This window comes from Myiozetetes cayanensis, unplaced genomic scaffold (genome assembly GCF_022539395.1).
Source record: "Myiozetetes cayanensis isolate MyiCay16 unplaced genomic scaffold, myiCay2020 scf1, whole genome shotgun sequence".
In the NCBI taxonomy this organism is placed as follows: Eukaryota; Metazoa; Chordata; class Aves; order Passeriformes; family Tyrannidae; genus Myiozetetes; species Myiozetetes cayanensis.
Genome location: NW_026086604.1, coordinates 108,954,607 through 108,971,758, shown reverse-complemented (window position 1 = coordinate 108,971,758; position 17,152 = coordinate 108,954,607). Strand labels below are relative to the sequence as shown.

General features: G+C 37.8%; 1 protein-coding gene across 1 annotated transcript in view; it reads right to left on the bottom strand.

Moving 5' to 3' along the window:
• The window catches only part of SNRK (SNF related kinase), a 42,477-nt gene that overhangs the window by 8,689 nt on the left and 16,636 nt on the right, over positions 1–17,152 (bottom strand). Inside the window, exons 4-5 of the mRNA XM_050325341.1 lie at positions 3,390–3,531; positions 269–481 (exon numbers count right to left, since the gene is read on the bottom strand). Coding sequence (XP_050181298.1) covers positions 269–481; positions 3,390–3,531 — 355 coding nt within the window. The remainder of the gene's footprint in view (positions 1–268; positions 482–3,389; positions 3,532–17,152) is intronic.

Here is a 17,152-nt window from a genome sequence, read left to right as displayed (position 1 = left end):
GCATGGATTTCAAAGCAGTTAAGTTTACTCAAGATAACAAACTATTGCAGGAATCAAACACTGTTACAACACATCTTCTTGAAGTTTTTCCCAAGTTTGGGTATTTCTGATCCCACAATATCCTGTCACAGAGCAAGACTGTAACACTTTGTCTGTTACCTGAATGGCCTGATATTTAATCACCAAAGTGCCCAGGTTCTCAAGACATTATTTAACCAAAAAGGAGAGATGCACAAAACAAACTGCATACAGGGAATCGTCAACTTACTCCACTATCGTGTCTCGGTCTGCGATATCACCAAGAACCATGCGCTGTATTATACTGTTGTGCTCCTCCTCAGACAGATTTTTGTACGATACAAGAGGAATATTGTACTTTGTTGCAGGAGATGGATCAACTCCTCGGAGCCACGCATGGTTTTCAATCTCTTCCAAGGATGCCCTTCGTTTCGGGTCTCTCTGCAACATCCGTGTAATTAGACTGTGAATAAAAAATAAATCTAAACAAAACTGCACTCGCATTTTTAAAAAAAGCACCTGTTGTATGAGCAATGTTAGGAAGACATTGTTTGAGGTCAGTTTTCATAGATCTTTACAAGTCTCTACAGTAAACAATGTGATGGGAAATTATTTAGTATCAAAGACACTCCAAATATTGCTGAAATGAAACAAACAATTTAACTATTAAATACTATAAATATCATAAACATTGCGGTTTTCATTTACTGTGTTTAGATTCTTAATCTGATTTTTCTGGTTTGTTTAACAGGTCTTATAGGGCAACTGTCACAGATGGTCTATTGGCTAGTCAGTAAAGTGACAGAAATGTAATTTTTTATTATTGCTGCTGTCAACAAGAATATGGAATGGCAAGATACGCAGAAACTTTTTATTCTGAAGTAGATATTGGAGTCTTCAGTGTCCTTGAAAAAAACTCTGATCTGTTCTACCCACAGAGAAAAAAACCCAAACAAACCGATACACTCTTCTGGATGATGTAGTGACAAACCTGCTAATGGGTTGATACTGAGTTTTCACAAATGCTGGAAAGGAAGTGCATAAACTCCCCAGGTAAACAGAGGAAGAAGACTTGATTGGCACAGCACATCTCTCTTCACTTACTATATGTGAAAAATTCTTAGGGAGGGTATGTTTGGCTTTGTTCAACAAATATGGATATACAGTTTTGATGCCAAGGTTTCAATGAAACTTTATTGTTCCAGCATGTTTTCCAGTTCTCACACAGAGCTTTTTATTGCACTGACTATACTATACTACACAACTTCAAACTGCAAGGCCACACAACTCACAAAGGCTATCACAATGAGGTTTTTTTGTTGTTTTTTTGTTTGGTTGGTTAGTTGTTTGGGGTTTTTTTGGTGTGTGAGATGATGTATGGACTCATGGAGGTTAATTCAACCTTCTACAGTAAATAAAGAACACAACATTTATTCTTAGTAGCCGTGGTCTCTGCCTTTTGGTAAAGGTGGGATGAGACAGGAGACCCTTGAGTTTCTTTGCTTTTGTTAATATTATCACAGAAAAAGAACGAACTATATACTTAATCTGACTTTTTTACTAAACTATATCTGTAGTAAAACTGCACAAATGTACCACATGTGCCTCCTGCTTTAAGCTTATTTATGCATCTCGAACCACAAATGCTTTCACTCTAAGCAGGATGTTTAAACATTCCCAGAGTTTCTTCCCTGAGACAACGTAACCTACAGAGGATCTGGGTAACTGATTGTATATCCTCAATGCACCATACAGATAAAGCAGATCTACTTGGACATTTAAGCAAATTAGCCAATATATTCAGCAGAGGTCTGCAAAAGGTAAGTTTCCTGGCCTCAGCACAGCATGCGGCATCGCAAGAGATTTATTCGATACAGTTCACTGATAAGAGCTCTCTCTTAACCTCTTCCTGTATTGTACTTTAAACCTCTTCCTGTATGTTGAGCTCTTCAAGCTGACAGCAGCTTTTCTGTGTTACTGGAGGTGCTAGACACTAATGACATGACAAGAAAACCAGCTATGGCATAGAATTACAGAATTATTAGGGTTAGAAAAGACTTCTAAGAGCACTAGGTCCAACCACTAACCTAGCACCACCATGCCCATCACTAAAGTGCGTCTCGAAGTGCCACATCTACATGGCTTTTGAACACCTCTAGAGATGGTGATTCCATCACTTCCCTGGGCAGCCTGTTCCAGTGCTTGACAAGAAGTTTCTCCTAATATCCAGTCTAAACCTTGAAGTCATTTGCTCAACCTACCACTTGTTATCTGGGAGAAGAGGCAGCCTCCTTTCAGGCAGTTGTAGAGAGTGGTATGGTCACCCCTGAGCCTCCTTTTCTCCAGGCTAAACAACCCTCAGTTGCTCCTCATAAGAGGAGCTTGTGCTCCAGACCCTTCACCCGCTTTGTTGCCTTTCTCTGGACTTGCTCCAGCTCCTCAGTGTCTTTCTCAAGGGCCCAGAACGGAGCAAGCACTCAGGGGGAGTCCTCACCAGTGCTGAGTACAGAGGGACAATCACTGCCCCGGTCCTGCTGGCCACACTAGTGCTGATACAGGCCGGGAAGCTGCTGATCATGTTATGCATTAGATCCCTGGACCACACAGATGACAAGTGAAGAGAGGAATGGTCATTATGACCACAGCAATAACAGATTTCATTCTTTGTTAAGTAACAGAATTCGAGATGCCACTCTAGTTTTTTGACTGGACCAAATTAATTTTTCAAGCACTTATAAAGGCATCTGGGCCTTCATACTGAAACTGAAAAGATACTCTACCATAGATTAAAGAACCCAGACAAACCATGTAAAAGTGATGCAACTGGGATATATATTAAAAGGACTGAAGAGGTCATTAACCAGTTGGGAAATACAGAAAATACTGGAACATAGGAAAAAAAAAATAAAAAAGCTCCAATGAACAGTGCAGAAAAACAATACATCAAAAAGAACCATGACTCCCAAGTGGCATACAGTATTTGCAGACGGAATATTTTTCTCCCTGGATTGCCTAGAATGTTGTTTTGGAGTTGCAATTTCAGTAGGAAATGAGCAAAACTTGCTTTGTAATATTCATGGGGTTTGACAACTTATTTTTTGGACAGAAATTGGTAGGAAGTAGTACCTTCCCTAAGCCCTGCCACAAAATACTGTCAATATCTGGTAATTTGTCCAGCAACAGAGTTGGCCAAAGCCAATCAGCAGCAAGTAGCTTCTTCCATCCTTCATAAGAATGCATTACAACTGAGAGACACAGAAGAAGAGTATCAGGGAGTATTCCACACACTGATAATATGGAATGGGGAACTCCCAAAGGTAGTGAAAATCCACTTCTATGGATGCTTCCAAGTTCTTCAGTACTCTACTTACTCTTTACAGTCTTTGGACACATGAGGTGGCACTGTGTATTTGCAGTCCATTATCATAGTCAGAGTTTCACTGTCGTTTGCTTCTTGAAATGGTGGCTGTCCACAGACCAACATGAAGAGGATGACCCCCAAACTCCATATATCTGTAAATATACAGTACAGACTTTAAAAACAACTGTTGAGGATACAATTATCATCAAAGCCATGAAATATTCTTGAAATGCATACTGGGCTGATTACTACACTCTTGATTATGACCATGACTTATGGAAATTGCAATTCCACTCAAGTACAAAATACTGTACTTCCATTGTTTGACAGCTTTTATAGTTTTTGAGGGGGAAAAAATATCAGAATTCATGACTTCAAAGATGCAAAACAGTTTGAGGTGCATTAACACCTTTGACAGCAGTGTTAGATAAAGCTGAAAATAATCTGGTCACTGAGAAGGCAAGAATTCATTACCCTTTCGTAACAGGTAGGCACAGGTTATTAAACTGGTTTGTATTCAGAGCACATTCCGTTGTGAAGGACTGGCACAAACTTTTCTCTGTATTGTTTACATGTTACTCTGCGATGGAAGAAATTACAAAGAAAGTAACTTGTTTTCCCTTCAGTGGTGGTATGTTGCGTTAAAATGTGTTCCTTCCAATGGTAAGTAAGAAATTAGATTATGTAAAACCAGCTTCTTCTACCAATGATATTACAAAGTGTGGGGTAGTGGGTTTGGGTGTTGCTTTTGGGGTTTTTTTAAATATCCAAATATAACAATTAACAGTGATTTCTACTATACTCTGGGAGTCTTCTTGTTTCCTTCTAATTCCTGCTCATGTAAAATAAACACTTAACAACTTTCTCGTTCTCCAGTGAAATGACATACCAAAAGATGAAAAAGAAGCACTTCAGGGCATGAAATCGTGTAGTTTGGTTTCTCCTTGGTGCAAAAGCTAATATTTAGTTCGAATCTTTATTAAGAGTCTGCCTAAAAGAAAACATTTCATGAGTTCTCATTGCATTCATTACAGGCAGTGTAAGTATTGAGAAATGTATCACACTGCAGAAAAATAAATAACTCGCTTCAGTATGTGCTTAGAAAACAAGGCCATGTTCAAAACTCAGCTACAACTCCATGCTCTGGCAATTTCAGTGGCAATTTTGAGTCTTACACCCTTAGCATTGCACAGATCTGTATCCAGTAGAACCAAGCAGGCAGCTGAGGGTGAGAAATGATCAGGCAGGCATCTCCTGAGGAAAGAGGGGAGAGCACCTAGCAGTGGCCTAGGAAGCAGAGCACACCCGCTCTTTCCTGGCAAGGCCTGCAAGAGGGAACCACACCAAATTACTTACTCAACTGCATCTTGCTTTCTGTGTCCCATTCAAAATACTCGACATGCATGTAATGCTGAAGGATGGCTACAATTTTATTCAATAACCTAAATCACGCAAGATTCATCCCTAGAACAATTACTCATTTTGCTAGTTACAACCCATTCTTCATATGGTTTAGCTGACAGAGGAACAGAAACACTACATGGCAATTTTCTTTAGAGCTCTAATTTGTAGTAAGTGTATGCTATTAACTCGGACAATTACTGGATTTCTGTTATGGTCCTAGGGCCTCAATCTTGTAGGTACTGAGCATTTTGAGGCTGGTACATCATATCAGGTATACCTGCAAATTCAGGGTGACTATCCTCATGTTTAGAGATTCAGTAAGTGCTTTAATACTTTGGTAGCCTGGTGCCATGAAGCTGATGTTCTGGAATACAGGATTTTAAAAACCCTCATAAGACAGAGAGGCAGTTTCACCTAAGAGGTCCACCTTTAATTTTGTAAAGCTACTTATATCTTTCTCCTGCTGTTTAGTTTCAAAGCAGCCAAAAAGTTTCGGTGCATTATCTATCTCCCAGCATAGAACTAATTTTAAGAAGTTCTTGCAAGTGCAAAAGACATGTGAATTTATACATTTTATAGGTAATCATCTTTTGATATCAATGTCCTTCCTAGATGTTTAAATGTGTCTATTTTGTGACATGATCTATTCTAGTATTTTGTTCAATACTCCCCCCACAACAAAATGCTTCGTGTCTCCTTTTAGCATTAAGTATTTTAGAAGAGTCCACATAGTTTTCATTAGTACAGACAAATTATATTTGCTATAATAAAACAATAAATATTGGCTAAATTTAAACCAAGAGAAAAATATTGGGAAGGGGAGAAAAATTAAACCATAAATGAAAAATAAGCATACCAAAAAAGTTTAAACAGAAGGAAAAAGACAATATTGTAAGAAATCAAGCTTAAAAACAATAATACAATCCTGAGGAAAGGACAGCAATCAAAGTAAGACAACAATTAAAGTTCCATAAACTCATCATAGATAGGGAAACTCTACTAGACCTTGAAATTTCAACTGCATTGAGCAGATACTGAACATCCTTAAGTATTTTCTGTTACAAGGCAGTATCCTAATCTATTTTCTATTTTACACACATGGCTTCTTCTATAGGCTATACATACTTCGCTGTATTTCAATTTGAAAGGATATGTGATGACAGGTACAGTTTTAGTTTTCCAAAAGTTATTTAGGTAAATATGCATGTACATTTACTTTATAAAAATAAACACTTTTTAGAAGCAAAATCCAACTGATTCTCTAAATGAAAAAAACCCACGAATTACTATTCTTTGCTATAATGCATTGTCCAGCTAGACATCAACCTGTATGTTTTGACAAATAAAACAGTAACTATTGATTAGGTGGCACATAACAGAGAATTTTGTAAATTTTTTTTCCCACTATTTACTATACATTGTACTTTGTACCCATGTGTTTTTCCAGGTAAGAAGAGATCCAAATGGTCAAATGAAATATTTTTTTGTGATATAACTGCATGAAAAAATAGAAAACAAACTCTTGCTAATAAATAAAATATCAATCACGCATTGAACTGCTACTAGATTTCATTATATCATGCATTTTGTTTAATGCACAAAATATACACTAAAAGGGAAACATGTATGCAGAAAAATTTTTGTTAGAAACTAAAAATAGTGCTTTAGACCTTCCGACCTCATCTTATTATCTAGATACTCTTATGCTCTCAGTGAAGAGCAACTACATTTTACCTCACTCTTACACACTACAGGCAAAATTATTATTTTCTTATTATCCTTTCCTGAAAAATGTGTATTTTGTTACCCTGGCAGCATTGCAGACACTTATTCTGATGTGACCAGGAAATAACAGTGGACAGCAACAATTACATGGCTTTTATTCTCATCCTATTTTTATAGCTGTGGCTGAAGATCAACTTCATTGCACCTACAGTCAAGGCAACTAAAATGACTCAGCTTGGAGTGTCACGGACAGAGCCGAGCAGCCTAAGCAAACTGAAGAGTATGCTAATAACCAGGAAGCAAGAAAATAATGTGCCTAAAAAATAAAAATAATGTGCCTGGTCTACATGTGAAGATTGAAAAATCACTGGGACACTTAGTGCAGAGCTTATAATGTCAATAATAACAGATGTCACCTCAGCAACATCATCACAAGCCCTCCAATGCTGTATTATAGCAAGCCCCTCCTCATTTATGGAAGAAGAGCCAAGCACTTGGATTTCTGCAGGTGTACTAAGGGAACACATTCAAGAGTTCTGTCCTGCCCTCTCCAACTGAGGGGCTGCTCTCTTATCCCTTTTCTATGCCACAGTTTAACTAAACCAAATCCAACTCCTCATGCAACTCAAGACAACCAAGCAGGTGACAGACACAACATCTGTAACAAGGCTCTTTCTGGTCAACTGCAACTTGCCACCTTGTTAAAAGGTACAGACGCAACAGAAGATGTACATGTTGCTACAGGTGCTTGCAGAAGTTTTTGATAATCTTTGAAAAAGTTGTGTGACCATCAAGCTCAGTCCTATGTTTTGCCATCCAGCATTTCAGGCAACAACCTATGGGTGTTCGTTTAAAAAACAAAACAAAACAAACACTTAATGAATCACCATAATCGTGAATTGCAACAATCAGGAGGGTGTTCCCAGCAGGTCAAGGCAGGTGACTCTTCACCTCTGCCGAGCACTGGTGAAGCCACACCTGCAGTGTTGGGTCCAGTTCTGGGCTCCTCAGTGCAAAAGAGAGACAGGCTTACTGGAGGGAGCACAACGAAGGGCCATGAAGGTGATGACTGGAACATCTCTCCTGTAAGTAAATGCTGGGAGAGCTGAGAATGTTCAGCCCCAAGAAGCGAAGACTGAGGGGGAGCTTCTCAATGTACATAAGCAGATGAAGAGAGGGTGCCCAGTGGCAGGAGCAGAGGTGATGGGCACAAACTGCAACACAGTAGGCTCCCTCTGAACATCAGGAAACGCTTTTTCACCACGATCAGGGTGACCAAGCAGTGGCACAGGCTGCCCAAAGAGGCTGTGGAGTCTTCAGCCTTGGAGATATTCAAAAGTCACCTGGACACTGTGTGGGGAACTGTCTCTAAGTGCTCCTGCTTGCCCCGAGGATTACACCAAATGACCTTCAGAGGTGCCCCACCAGAGGAGGCAGCACCAACAGGAAAATTATGCTCCCTTTTGCCCAAGAGAAGCAGTACATCCCAGGTGTCCATTTGAGAAACTGAAAGCATGACAGCCCAGTGAGAACTAAAATAATGCTGACAGCATGAACACACAAAACTTTAATGTTCCATGTAAACCAGCACAGGGCTGTTTCAAGTCTGCTATAAAACAATTATTTTTCACTCCTAACACCAAACGCGGAGTAAAGAATAGCAAGCATAAATGAAGCAGTAAAAAAACTGAGAAAAATTGTCTCCTATTTTATGTAACTTATTTTGAAATACACAAATCCTGCAAAAACAATGGAAAAATGGAACTGGTATATAACAAGTGGGTTAGTCACTGATATTTTAAATTACCACAATTATTCAGACAACAGCTGTGTGCATTCCTAAACAAAATACAAACAGTAACAACAGTATCTTGCCCTTCCCAACCTACCACAAAATTTCATATTGGCACTTCTTACAAAACACAATGCTGGATTAAATTAAAAAAAATTAAAAAAAAAAATTTAAAAAAAGGGTTTTCTTCCTGGCAGATCTTAGTTTCCAGGACAACAGAAATCCCTGCCCGTTTTGCACTATAAAGTTTTTGTTTTACATATATTGAAGACAGTTATAGCTTGATAGGTAACAACACCAAAAATGGGAAATCATCTGCTCCTTGTAAAAGGGATGCATAAACTTAAGAGTTAAAACTCTTACTTATTTGTAAATCTCTCTTCTAAATTTAAAAAGGTGACATGCAGTCCCAACGTACAAATAAGTTTGAACATGTTGGTCTGCTAGTCTTCAGGGCAATTTAAAATCCAAGGTTTAGTATCTGAAGTCTTCAATGCAGATATTCCAAAATAATGAGTTAATACCCACATACCGTTTTAAAATATGTAAAAGATCAGCACTTAAATGACTATATACATAAATAAGAAATGCTGATGTTTGTACCTGATTTATTAATTTAAAACCATTCCATAAATGAAAAAAAAAAGAAGTAAAAATCTATCCTGTATATCTGCTCTCCACTTTTCTCTACTGGAGATGTACAGCTGCATATTTTTTGGTCAAATTCAGAAAATATACTGCACAAAACTTAAAGAAATTAAAATGCCTTCTCCTTTAAGATACCATTTTTATTCACCCATTTCGTGTAATAACCACAGCTCATTCTGGAGAATTCTTCGTTTCCAGAATAGTGCCATCTGGCTGAAAGATGGAAGATCTGTGTGTGTCTTGCTCTTAGAGGAATGAGTAAAGGAGAATCAGAGGTTATTTTATTATAGTGCGTATTTACCAAATTTTATTTTTTTAGACATAGCCACACACAAGAATGTTCCTTATCATACTGTTCTGTGCTGCCATTATCAGCACTGCTCTATTAATCTTTCCTATAATAAAGGGAAGAGTCATCATCTGTCCTCTTGATCCCAAAGAACCTAAGGATGATGAAGATGGTTTGCACTCGGCTGATGAAGAGCTTTGATCACCAGCTGGTTGTTGAGACAACTTCTGCTCACATACCACGTGTGGCAAAATGGGCATAACTCCTGCTGGGGAGACCACTTCCATCAGCAGAGCAGACAGTGGCAGCTTGATCTTTCATTCCTAAATCCCAAGGATTTACAGAAGTGTTTTCTCTCAAACCAAGCGAAAGCATCAGTCAAGACACAGTGATTCTGATTTGGTCGAAAGCATCCACTGTTACAAGACAATTGCATGAGCACATCTAGAAAGATGTTGAAGCAGCAATGAAATTAAAAACCTGATATGTCAAAGCAAGGTTTAAAAAACAAAATAAACAAACAAAAAAACCGTAGTGTCTCTTTATTTGACCAGCTAATAACTGGGGAAAGGAGGAAGAAAAATTACTCAAAACCAAAAAAGTATGCTTTCATAAACATGTATAGATCTAAAGAAAAACTTATTTTTCTTTAAACTTTAAGTGAATGCAGTCCTTAAAGTATGTTCTTAATTTTATATACCTTAGATCAACTCAAGCAAAAATCCTAGCTGAGACAGTTTCCTGCTTTCACACATTATTAAAAACTGTAGAGACACAATTAAAAGCGAGTAAAACAACATCTATTTACACTTTTACCCAGTTACTGAATGGCACTGGCTCACTAAAAGTGTCACATAAGCACCAAAGGCAAAAAAATCCCCACAAAACAGAGCAGAGAACTCTACTGACAGGGTCTGAATGTAGAGCAAAACTGGGGTTTTTTTGAGACCTGTTAAATGGGGTGGACCATTTAAAAAAAATCTCACCTTCAGTTCAATCCAAATATGGTCTGACCTACAGTATACACAGTAGTGAACTCTGCAGAGATCTACCTCTCCTCCACATCCCTGACACACCATTTTAAGACAATGTATTAGCTATGGTGCTATGTTAATGCTCAAAAAATGTTACCAGGTTTTAGTCAGAACTTTTAGATTTTGTAATAAATTTACTGCTGGATAGTTTAGCCACATAAAGGGACAGGTTTTGTACCCAAAGCTCCTTGGCCTGGGCCAACAACTTGGCATACACTTTCAGATGGACCCCCTTCTCACAGCTCAGAACTCAGGTGCCAGTGCCAATTCTAGATTGGAGACTCTTACTTTAAGGAACACAGGGAAGAAAAGGGTTACAGAGAGCCACCTTTAGAAGAGCAAATTTAAACAATAATTTATTTTTCACAATTTCAAGTTCTTTTGATACTTTTAGTTATTACCAATTAGCAGATGAAGGCTTTATGAATCATAAACTTTTCCTCCCCTTCAAGGGTCATCTAATTTTCTCTCTTTAGAAAACTGATAGAAAAGTAGAAATGAGGCCTGACCTGTGGCATGTTAGGCCTGTAAAACTTCAAATTATTATGGTGAAGGAAGGCACAGTTCTATACTGCAGTGGCCAAAATCACAGCCCCTTTCAAAGGCACACTGAAGATCTCAAGATGCAATTTTGCCTTTAAATGGGGTACTAATAACTTGAAACTGCCATTGCTATAACATGAATAAAATAAGAATGAAAACAGTAGTAGCTAGCTGCAGTAGAGTAATTATTTTTGTTTTCTAAGCCATTAAGTAATGTTGATCAGGAAAGGACTGTGAGCCATGACAACCAGGGCTGTTTATATGCAACTTCCTTACATAACTTCAAGTCACTGTCATAGAAACCAAATTACATCATTAGCTGTCTATGTTACCCCTGTCTTAAACACAGGGTGGTCAAACATCTGTCATGCTCAAGTTTGTACACTGCACAAAGCATATCCATATTCATCTGCTTCACCACTGAGTTGGACTTCACCATTTCCATAGCCACTTACTGCTTTCTAAAGTTCCTGATCTACTAAAACAAGCACTTCAGATTTCAGAAAGTTACAATTTAAATAACACAGGGGATCCTTATGGCTTCAGATCTGCTCAAATTTCTACTGCTCCTCAGAAGTCAGACACTTGTCACACTTTATATATGCTATGTGAATTTATGATTTTAAGCAACTAAAAACCCATACTAATTTTGGAATAGACACATCTGCCTTTACATACATAAAGTAAATTGAGTCAGCTTATTGAGATTGTTTATTTCAGACCTTGATAGGAAAAAGGGTTGTGGCTTTTTTTCCTCCTAACTTTAATTCAGAACTGCTTCACAGTTTACATAGTGTATATTGCTCAGCTAAGATGGATCTTTCTACAGAAAGTCTGCTTCTTCAGCAATGATTTGTAATATTGAGGAAGTTGGGCCAGGTTTTATAAATTTCTCTTTGCAATGTTTACTGTAACAGCTGAACATTATACTTATCTTCTACTAGAAGCCATTTAAGCAAAAAGGAAACAAATCAACTTCTACGGAGATGACAGAAATGTTTACATGTTTACTTTGCCACTACAGAGGTATCAAGAGACTGTGGGTAAATGAAGGATGGAAATGGACCCCAATTTCCAAGATCACGGGCAGTTACTCTAACCACTATGTTAAGACAATAAAGAGAACATTACCAGCACTGCCACAACCTCTTCAGAGCAGTTCTGTGGAAGAAAGCCTAATCCACAGAATCCTATAGGAAGCAATTGGGCAGTACCTGCAGATTGCTCTTTTGAACTCAAGACACAAAAACTTCATAATGAACTAACTGCTTTATTTGGATTGGAATTGTAGAGTTCATTGGGCTTAGGATCAGGTACAGGCTGGTAACTTATGAGGATAACTGGCAGGCATGCTCGTTACAAGTTGAAATTTAAGCTCCTGCTCACAGCACAGGCTATGGAAAACTGAATGAACACTCAGATACATACAGCTTCACATAACTGTCTAAAGAACCAAAACACAGTTTAGGAGTAAAGATTCATATGAGAAGTGAAAAATTACAGAAAATAAGACTTCTACTAGAAATAGTGGTGAAAAATTACATACTACAGTACAAAAGATAAAAGCTGGTATCATACTACTGAATTGTTTGAATGGTGCTTGTTGATATACTTGTGCTTCAAAAGGAGAATAAGAAAAGTATTTCCACCCCTATATAGGCTAAAAAGCTTTAAAAAGTTGCATCCCTTTCATAAAAAGTCAGTATCAAGACAGCACAGAATAACTGTGTTAATGATATCAGCATTTCTATGTATCACAAGTATTTTTTTAAATGTTTAAAGACTGCTGGCAAATCTGGAATATGCTCAAACTGGAGCAGTTGTAAAATTTGAAGTGTAGCTAAAGAACAAAGATTACTTTTTCATAGATATTCAGTTTTTAGCTGATTGAACTATTCTTTCATTCTTTAATTTTTAATGAAAAAGGCTTTGAATAAACTTGTGCATTGCCCTTTCTAGTTCTTAGAGACGCTACCATCTGTTAATTCAACCTTTTTTTATTTTTTGTCTTTGTAAAATAGGATTTATATTTCCCTTGCAGAAAGCTGAGGAAGATAACATGCACAATTCAAGGCTAATATTTTCAAAATTAACATGCAGAACTGGGTTTTTTTCCTTTGTTTTAAAGCACCATAAATCCAATCAATATTACTATTAGGAGACACAGCAAACAAGAGAATTAGGAGAAATCTTTTCCTTCTCCCATCCCACCAAAAAAGAGCATAAATAGCAAATGGCATTTAGCAAATTATTTTCCTAATTAGCTCATCTGTTTGGCAAAACAGTCTGTTCTATATAAGTTATTTTATTTGACTAACACATGATCATTCATAACTAGTCTTCAGAAGCGATTCTTATTTTCATTCAATCAGGCAACTGGTACTAGTACTCTGGAGGCCTCAACACAAGGAAGAATGGACCTGCTGCAGCAAGTCCAGAGGAGGCCACAAAAACAATCACGGGGCTGGAGCACCTCTCTGGAGACAGGCTGAGAAAACTGACGTTGTTTAGCCTGGAGAAGAGAAGGCTCCAGGGAGATCTGAGAGTCCCTTCCAGTACTTAAAGGGGTTACAAGAGAGCTGGAGAGGGACTTTTTACAAGGGCATGGAGTGACAGAACAAGGGGGAATGGCTTTAAACTGAAAGAGGGCAGGTTTAGATTAGGAAGAAGTTCTAAACTACAAGGGTGGTGAGGCACTGGAATGGGTTGCCCAGAGAAGTTGTGGATGCTCCATCCCTGGAAGTGTTCAAGGCCAGGATAGATGGGGCTTTGAGCAACCTGATCTGGTGCAAAGTGTCCCTGTCCATGGCAGGGGGTTGGACATACATGGTCTTTAAGGTCCTTTCCAACCCAAACCATTTTGTGATTTCATGATTTTTTCCCTGAAATCAATAGCATGGGTTTTGCTGGTTGAGTAAAACTATTAAAATACAAACAGTTCTTCTTTTGTTTTTTAGTAACTACTGCATGTCAAATTTTGGTAAGAATATTTTAACAAAAACACCACCACTAAAAGGTCTTACTGCACACATGCCACTGCCTTTACTCCAAAGTAGTCTGTTTTACTTCAATTCATCAATCCTGCATTTATATTCTATCTCCTTTGGTTTCTGTTGTTTAGCCACAAAAAGTTACTGAATCTATATTAAAACCCCAAACAAACTCAACATTTTCTGCATGAATTCCAATACTACTACTCCAGAAAATAAGCAGCCAGGATATAAAACAATATTTATTCATTAAGTATAGAAGGAAGCTTTTTTCTATATAAAATCATTGGACATATCAAACTCTATAGAGCCCATACAGCTTATGCACGTGTTTCACAACAATAATTTTGGTCTTTTTTTGGTATATAAAGACAATTTGTCCCCAGTATCTTAAAAATCCTTTATATTTTCTGATCCACTACCTTTTCCTAAAGGTTCTAATTGTACAATGAATAATTTGTACTTTATTTATAAAAATTATCATCTTATTACAGCTTTACACATGAATGCAAAACTTAGGCATCTGGTCTATAACTAGGTAGCACACCACTGATTGAGGCTGTGTTGCCAAATTAGTCAGCCATGGGCTGAACATAATTAATCTGAGTATTTGTTTAAAGATGCGTGAATTTAAGCTTCCTGGCTGTGGAGATGTATTCATCATAATGAAATCTTGCTCCACAACAGCACTTTGAAATACTATGAAAACAGTTTTCTCATGAACACTGCAAGATGACTAAGAAATAACCCTATACTTAAGCTACAGTTTAGTTGATATGGCAGTAAGTGAAGACTATCTTGACAGCTTCTCCTCTGTAGTTTCACTTGGATAAACTGTTCTTTGATTCATGGGCACTTTACTGGTGAATGCATGAAAACTTTTGCATAAAGTAATCCAGAACGGAATATAAACTGTACTTCATAAATATTAGCCTGTGTGGATTTATTGAGAAGTTATCAGGATCACAGACTCCCACTGTTCACTGCAGCCCCATCACCTCATACCTTCACTTCTGAATGCAAGGTTCCAATACTTACAGCGTAACACCCTCAATTTGAGGCATTAAAAGTATTTTTTTGTCAAAAGAGTAATTAGATTGGGGGGGGAGGGGAAGAATCAAAGGAGAGCATACTGCATGAAAATTGATCTCCTGTTTCATCAAAAATAAATTTTACTACCTGCATACAAATTGCCACAGAACATAAATTCTTTGTTAACATGATAGGACTCTCTGAAAGTGTTCTACAACCAATTCCTTTCACTTGCCCCTTCTAAAAAAGCAGAAAAAGTTAATTTGTGACAATTTTTCAAATTTGACTCTGTTTTTTCAGCAGCATGAGATACGAAGCACAGTAGGGAGAAGGTACAAAAGCAGAGCCGCTAACACAAGCGCACAGGAGGAGAGAGCAGCACAGAAATACACCTGGTGCACACATCAATTCTTTCTGTTGTGCTTTAAAAAGCATTTGAAGCTGAGAAGTAGAGCACACAATTCTAAAAATGCACTGGCAATGACACTTGATCAATTTCAGTCAAATGAGTTCCCAGAAAGTGAAGATCAGTGAGCACAGCAAAGATGATCCAACCTAAACTTGCTACCAACCTTCCCCCAGAGCTCTAGTCCAAGCTGCACGCTCCCTTCAGCTCCTTTGTACCAGCTCCTCCACTCAATGCTAAGGGAACAAACAGCTCTGCTAACCTGGCAGAAGTTAAGGCCTGCAGAGAACATGCTTTCTGTCAGTTTTTGGCTTTCTAACAGTCTTCTGTCAAGTTAGCTGATAAAAATCAGTTCATCAAATGGCCAGCCATGCAACACCTGAGAAGGGGGTAGCTCTGCACTGACCCAAGCAAAACAGAAGGAAAAGCAGACCTCTTAGAGTGGAAGCATCTCATTATTCCGCCCTGAGCTTTCTGCACCCTTACAGCCTCAAGCTCATTCCATAATGTATCTAACCATGAATCTTGTGAAGTGTTGCAATACAACATTAAAAGGGCAGATTTTCAAAACAAAACAAGCAGAGAAAAGCTTTCCTAGGAATTCTTGCTTTTCATTTCTGTCAAAGTTGGCTATAATCAGATTTTGAGCATGGTGAAACTCCAAATGCTGCCAGGTATGCTCAGTTATTCAATACTTTATATGGTTTGCAAATTATTTTTTTTTAACTCCAGTCTGTCAAATCTTATGTTCAGTACTTTTTATAAAGTAAAAGGTTACTGTATATAGCCACTGGCCATTATGCTTACATTAGTCATTCAGTTTATGAATAATGTGTTATACACAACAAGAAACATCAAAACTATCTCCACACAGGCCAGACAGAGTCATCGGGGTTACTTAGCTATGCTCAAGCACCATGTGAACATGGCTAAAGCTTTGAAAGACCAAACACACTCTAGCAACACTATGTGCAAGTAAGATGCCTTTGCAAATGCATTACGCAAAAAACAAAAACAAAAGCCAACAACAAAAGAATTTGGGATCATTTCAACAGACACAAAGTGGGTCTAAAAGCAGTATATCTTCATCTCAGGAAAGCAAAAACTACATGTAACAAAACCTCTCTTTCCTTTAATTATGAAAAATTACTACATAACTAGTACATATATTGTTTTATCATATTGACAGAAGATATCCAGGTCTGAGTTGTGCAAGAAAGATGGCATCTAATTACTAAAGCAATGGATGTTATCTGCCACTTCCAAGGCAGCAGCAAGTTGGATTTGGACTACAACCTGCCGGCTGAACAGCACTCAGCTACAGTTAAGTCATGTCTTTTATGAGGAACATCTTGCCACCATTCTCTTTCTGTTGCTGTGATGACAGACTGCAGTGCTAAGTAACTGTGATGGTAACTACAATATTATTTGTATATTACAGTACCATTCTAAAGGCCTGTGTTCAGCTGTGCTAAATGTGCAAAATTCCAATTTTACAATCTGAATTTGTCTATTTCTTATCCCCAGAAAAATGAGTTTACTCTGAAAATGTTTCTACAAAATCAGATACAGAATACTCCATCTCAACAATATAAACCTATCAGAAATGTCTATGTCTTCCAGAATTACTGTAGTTTACGTAGCACTTCATTTTGTAGAGATGCCAAGCAGTTAAAAAAGAACTTGCTCTCCCCTCTGAAAGAATCAACTCATCTGTAAATCTCCAATTACTTTTTATCACCTAGGAAAGAGGTGATTTCTATTTACTTAATGATCCAATTTCTGTTGATGCTGGTAGAGCAAAAGGAAAAGTACTACCAGAAGCATAACTTATTCTTTCTCATCTGTAGTTATCCACTTCTGAATACTGCTGGAGTTCACTGGATCACACCACTGCTCTAGACAGAACT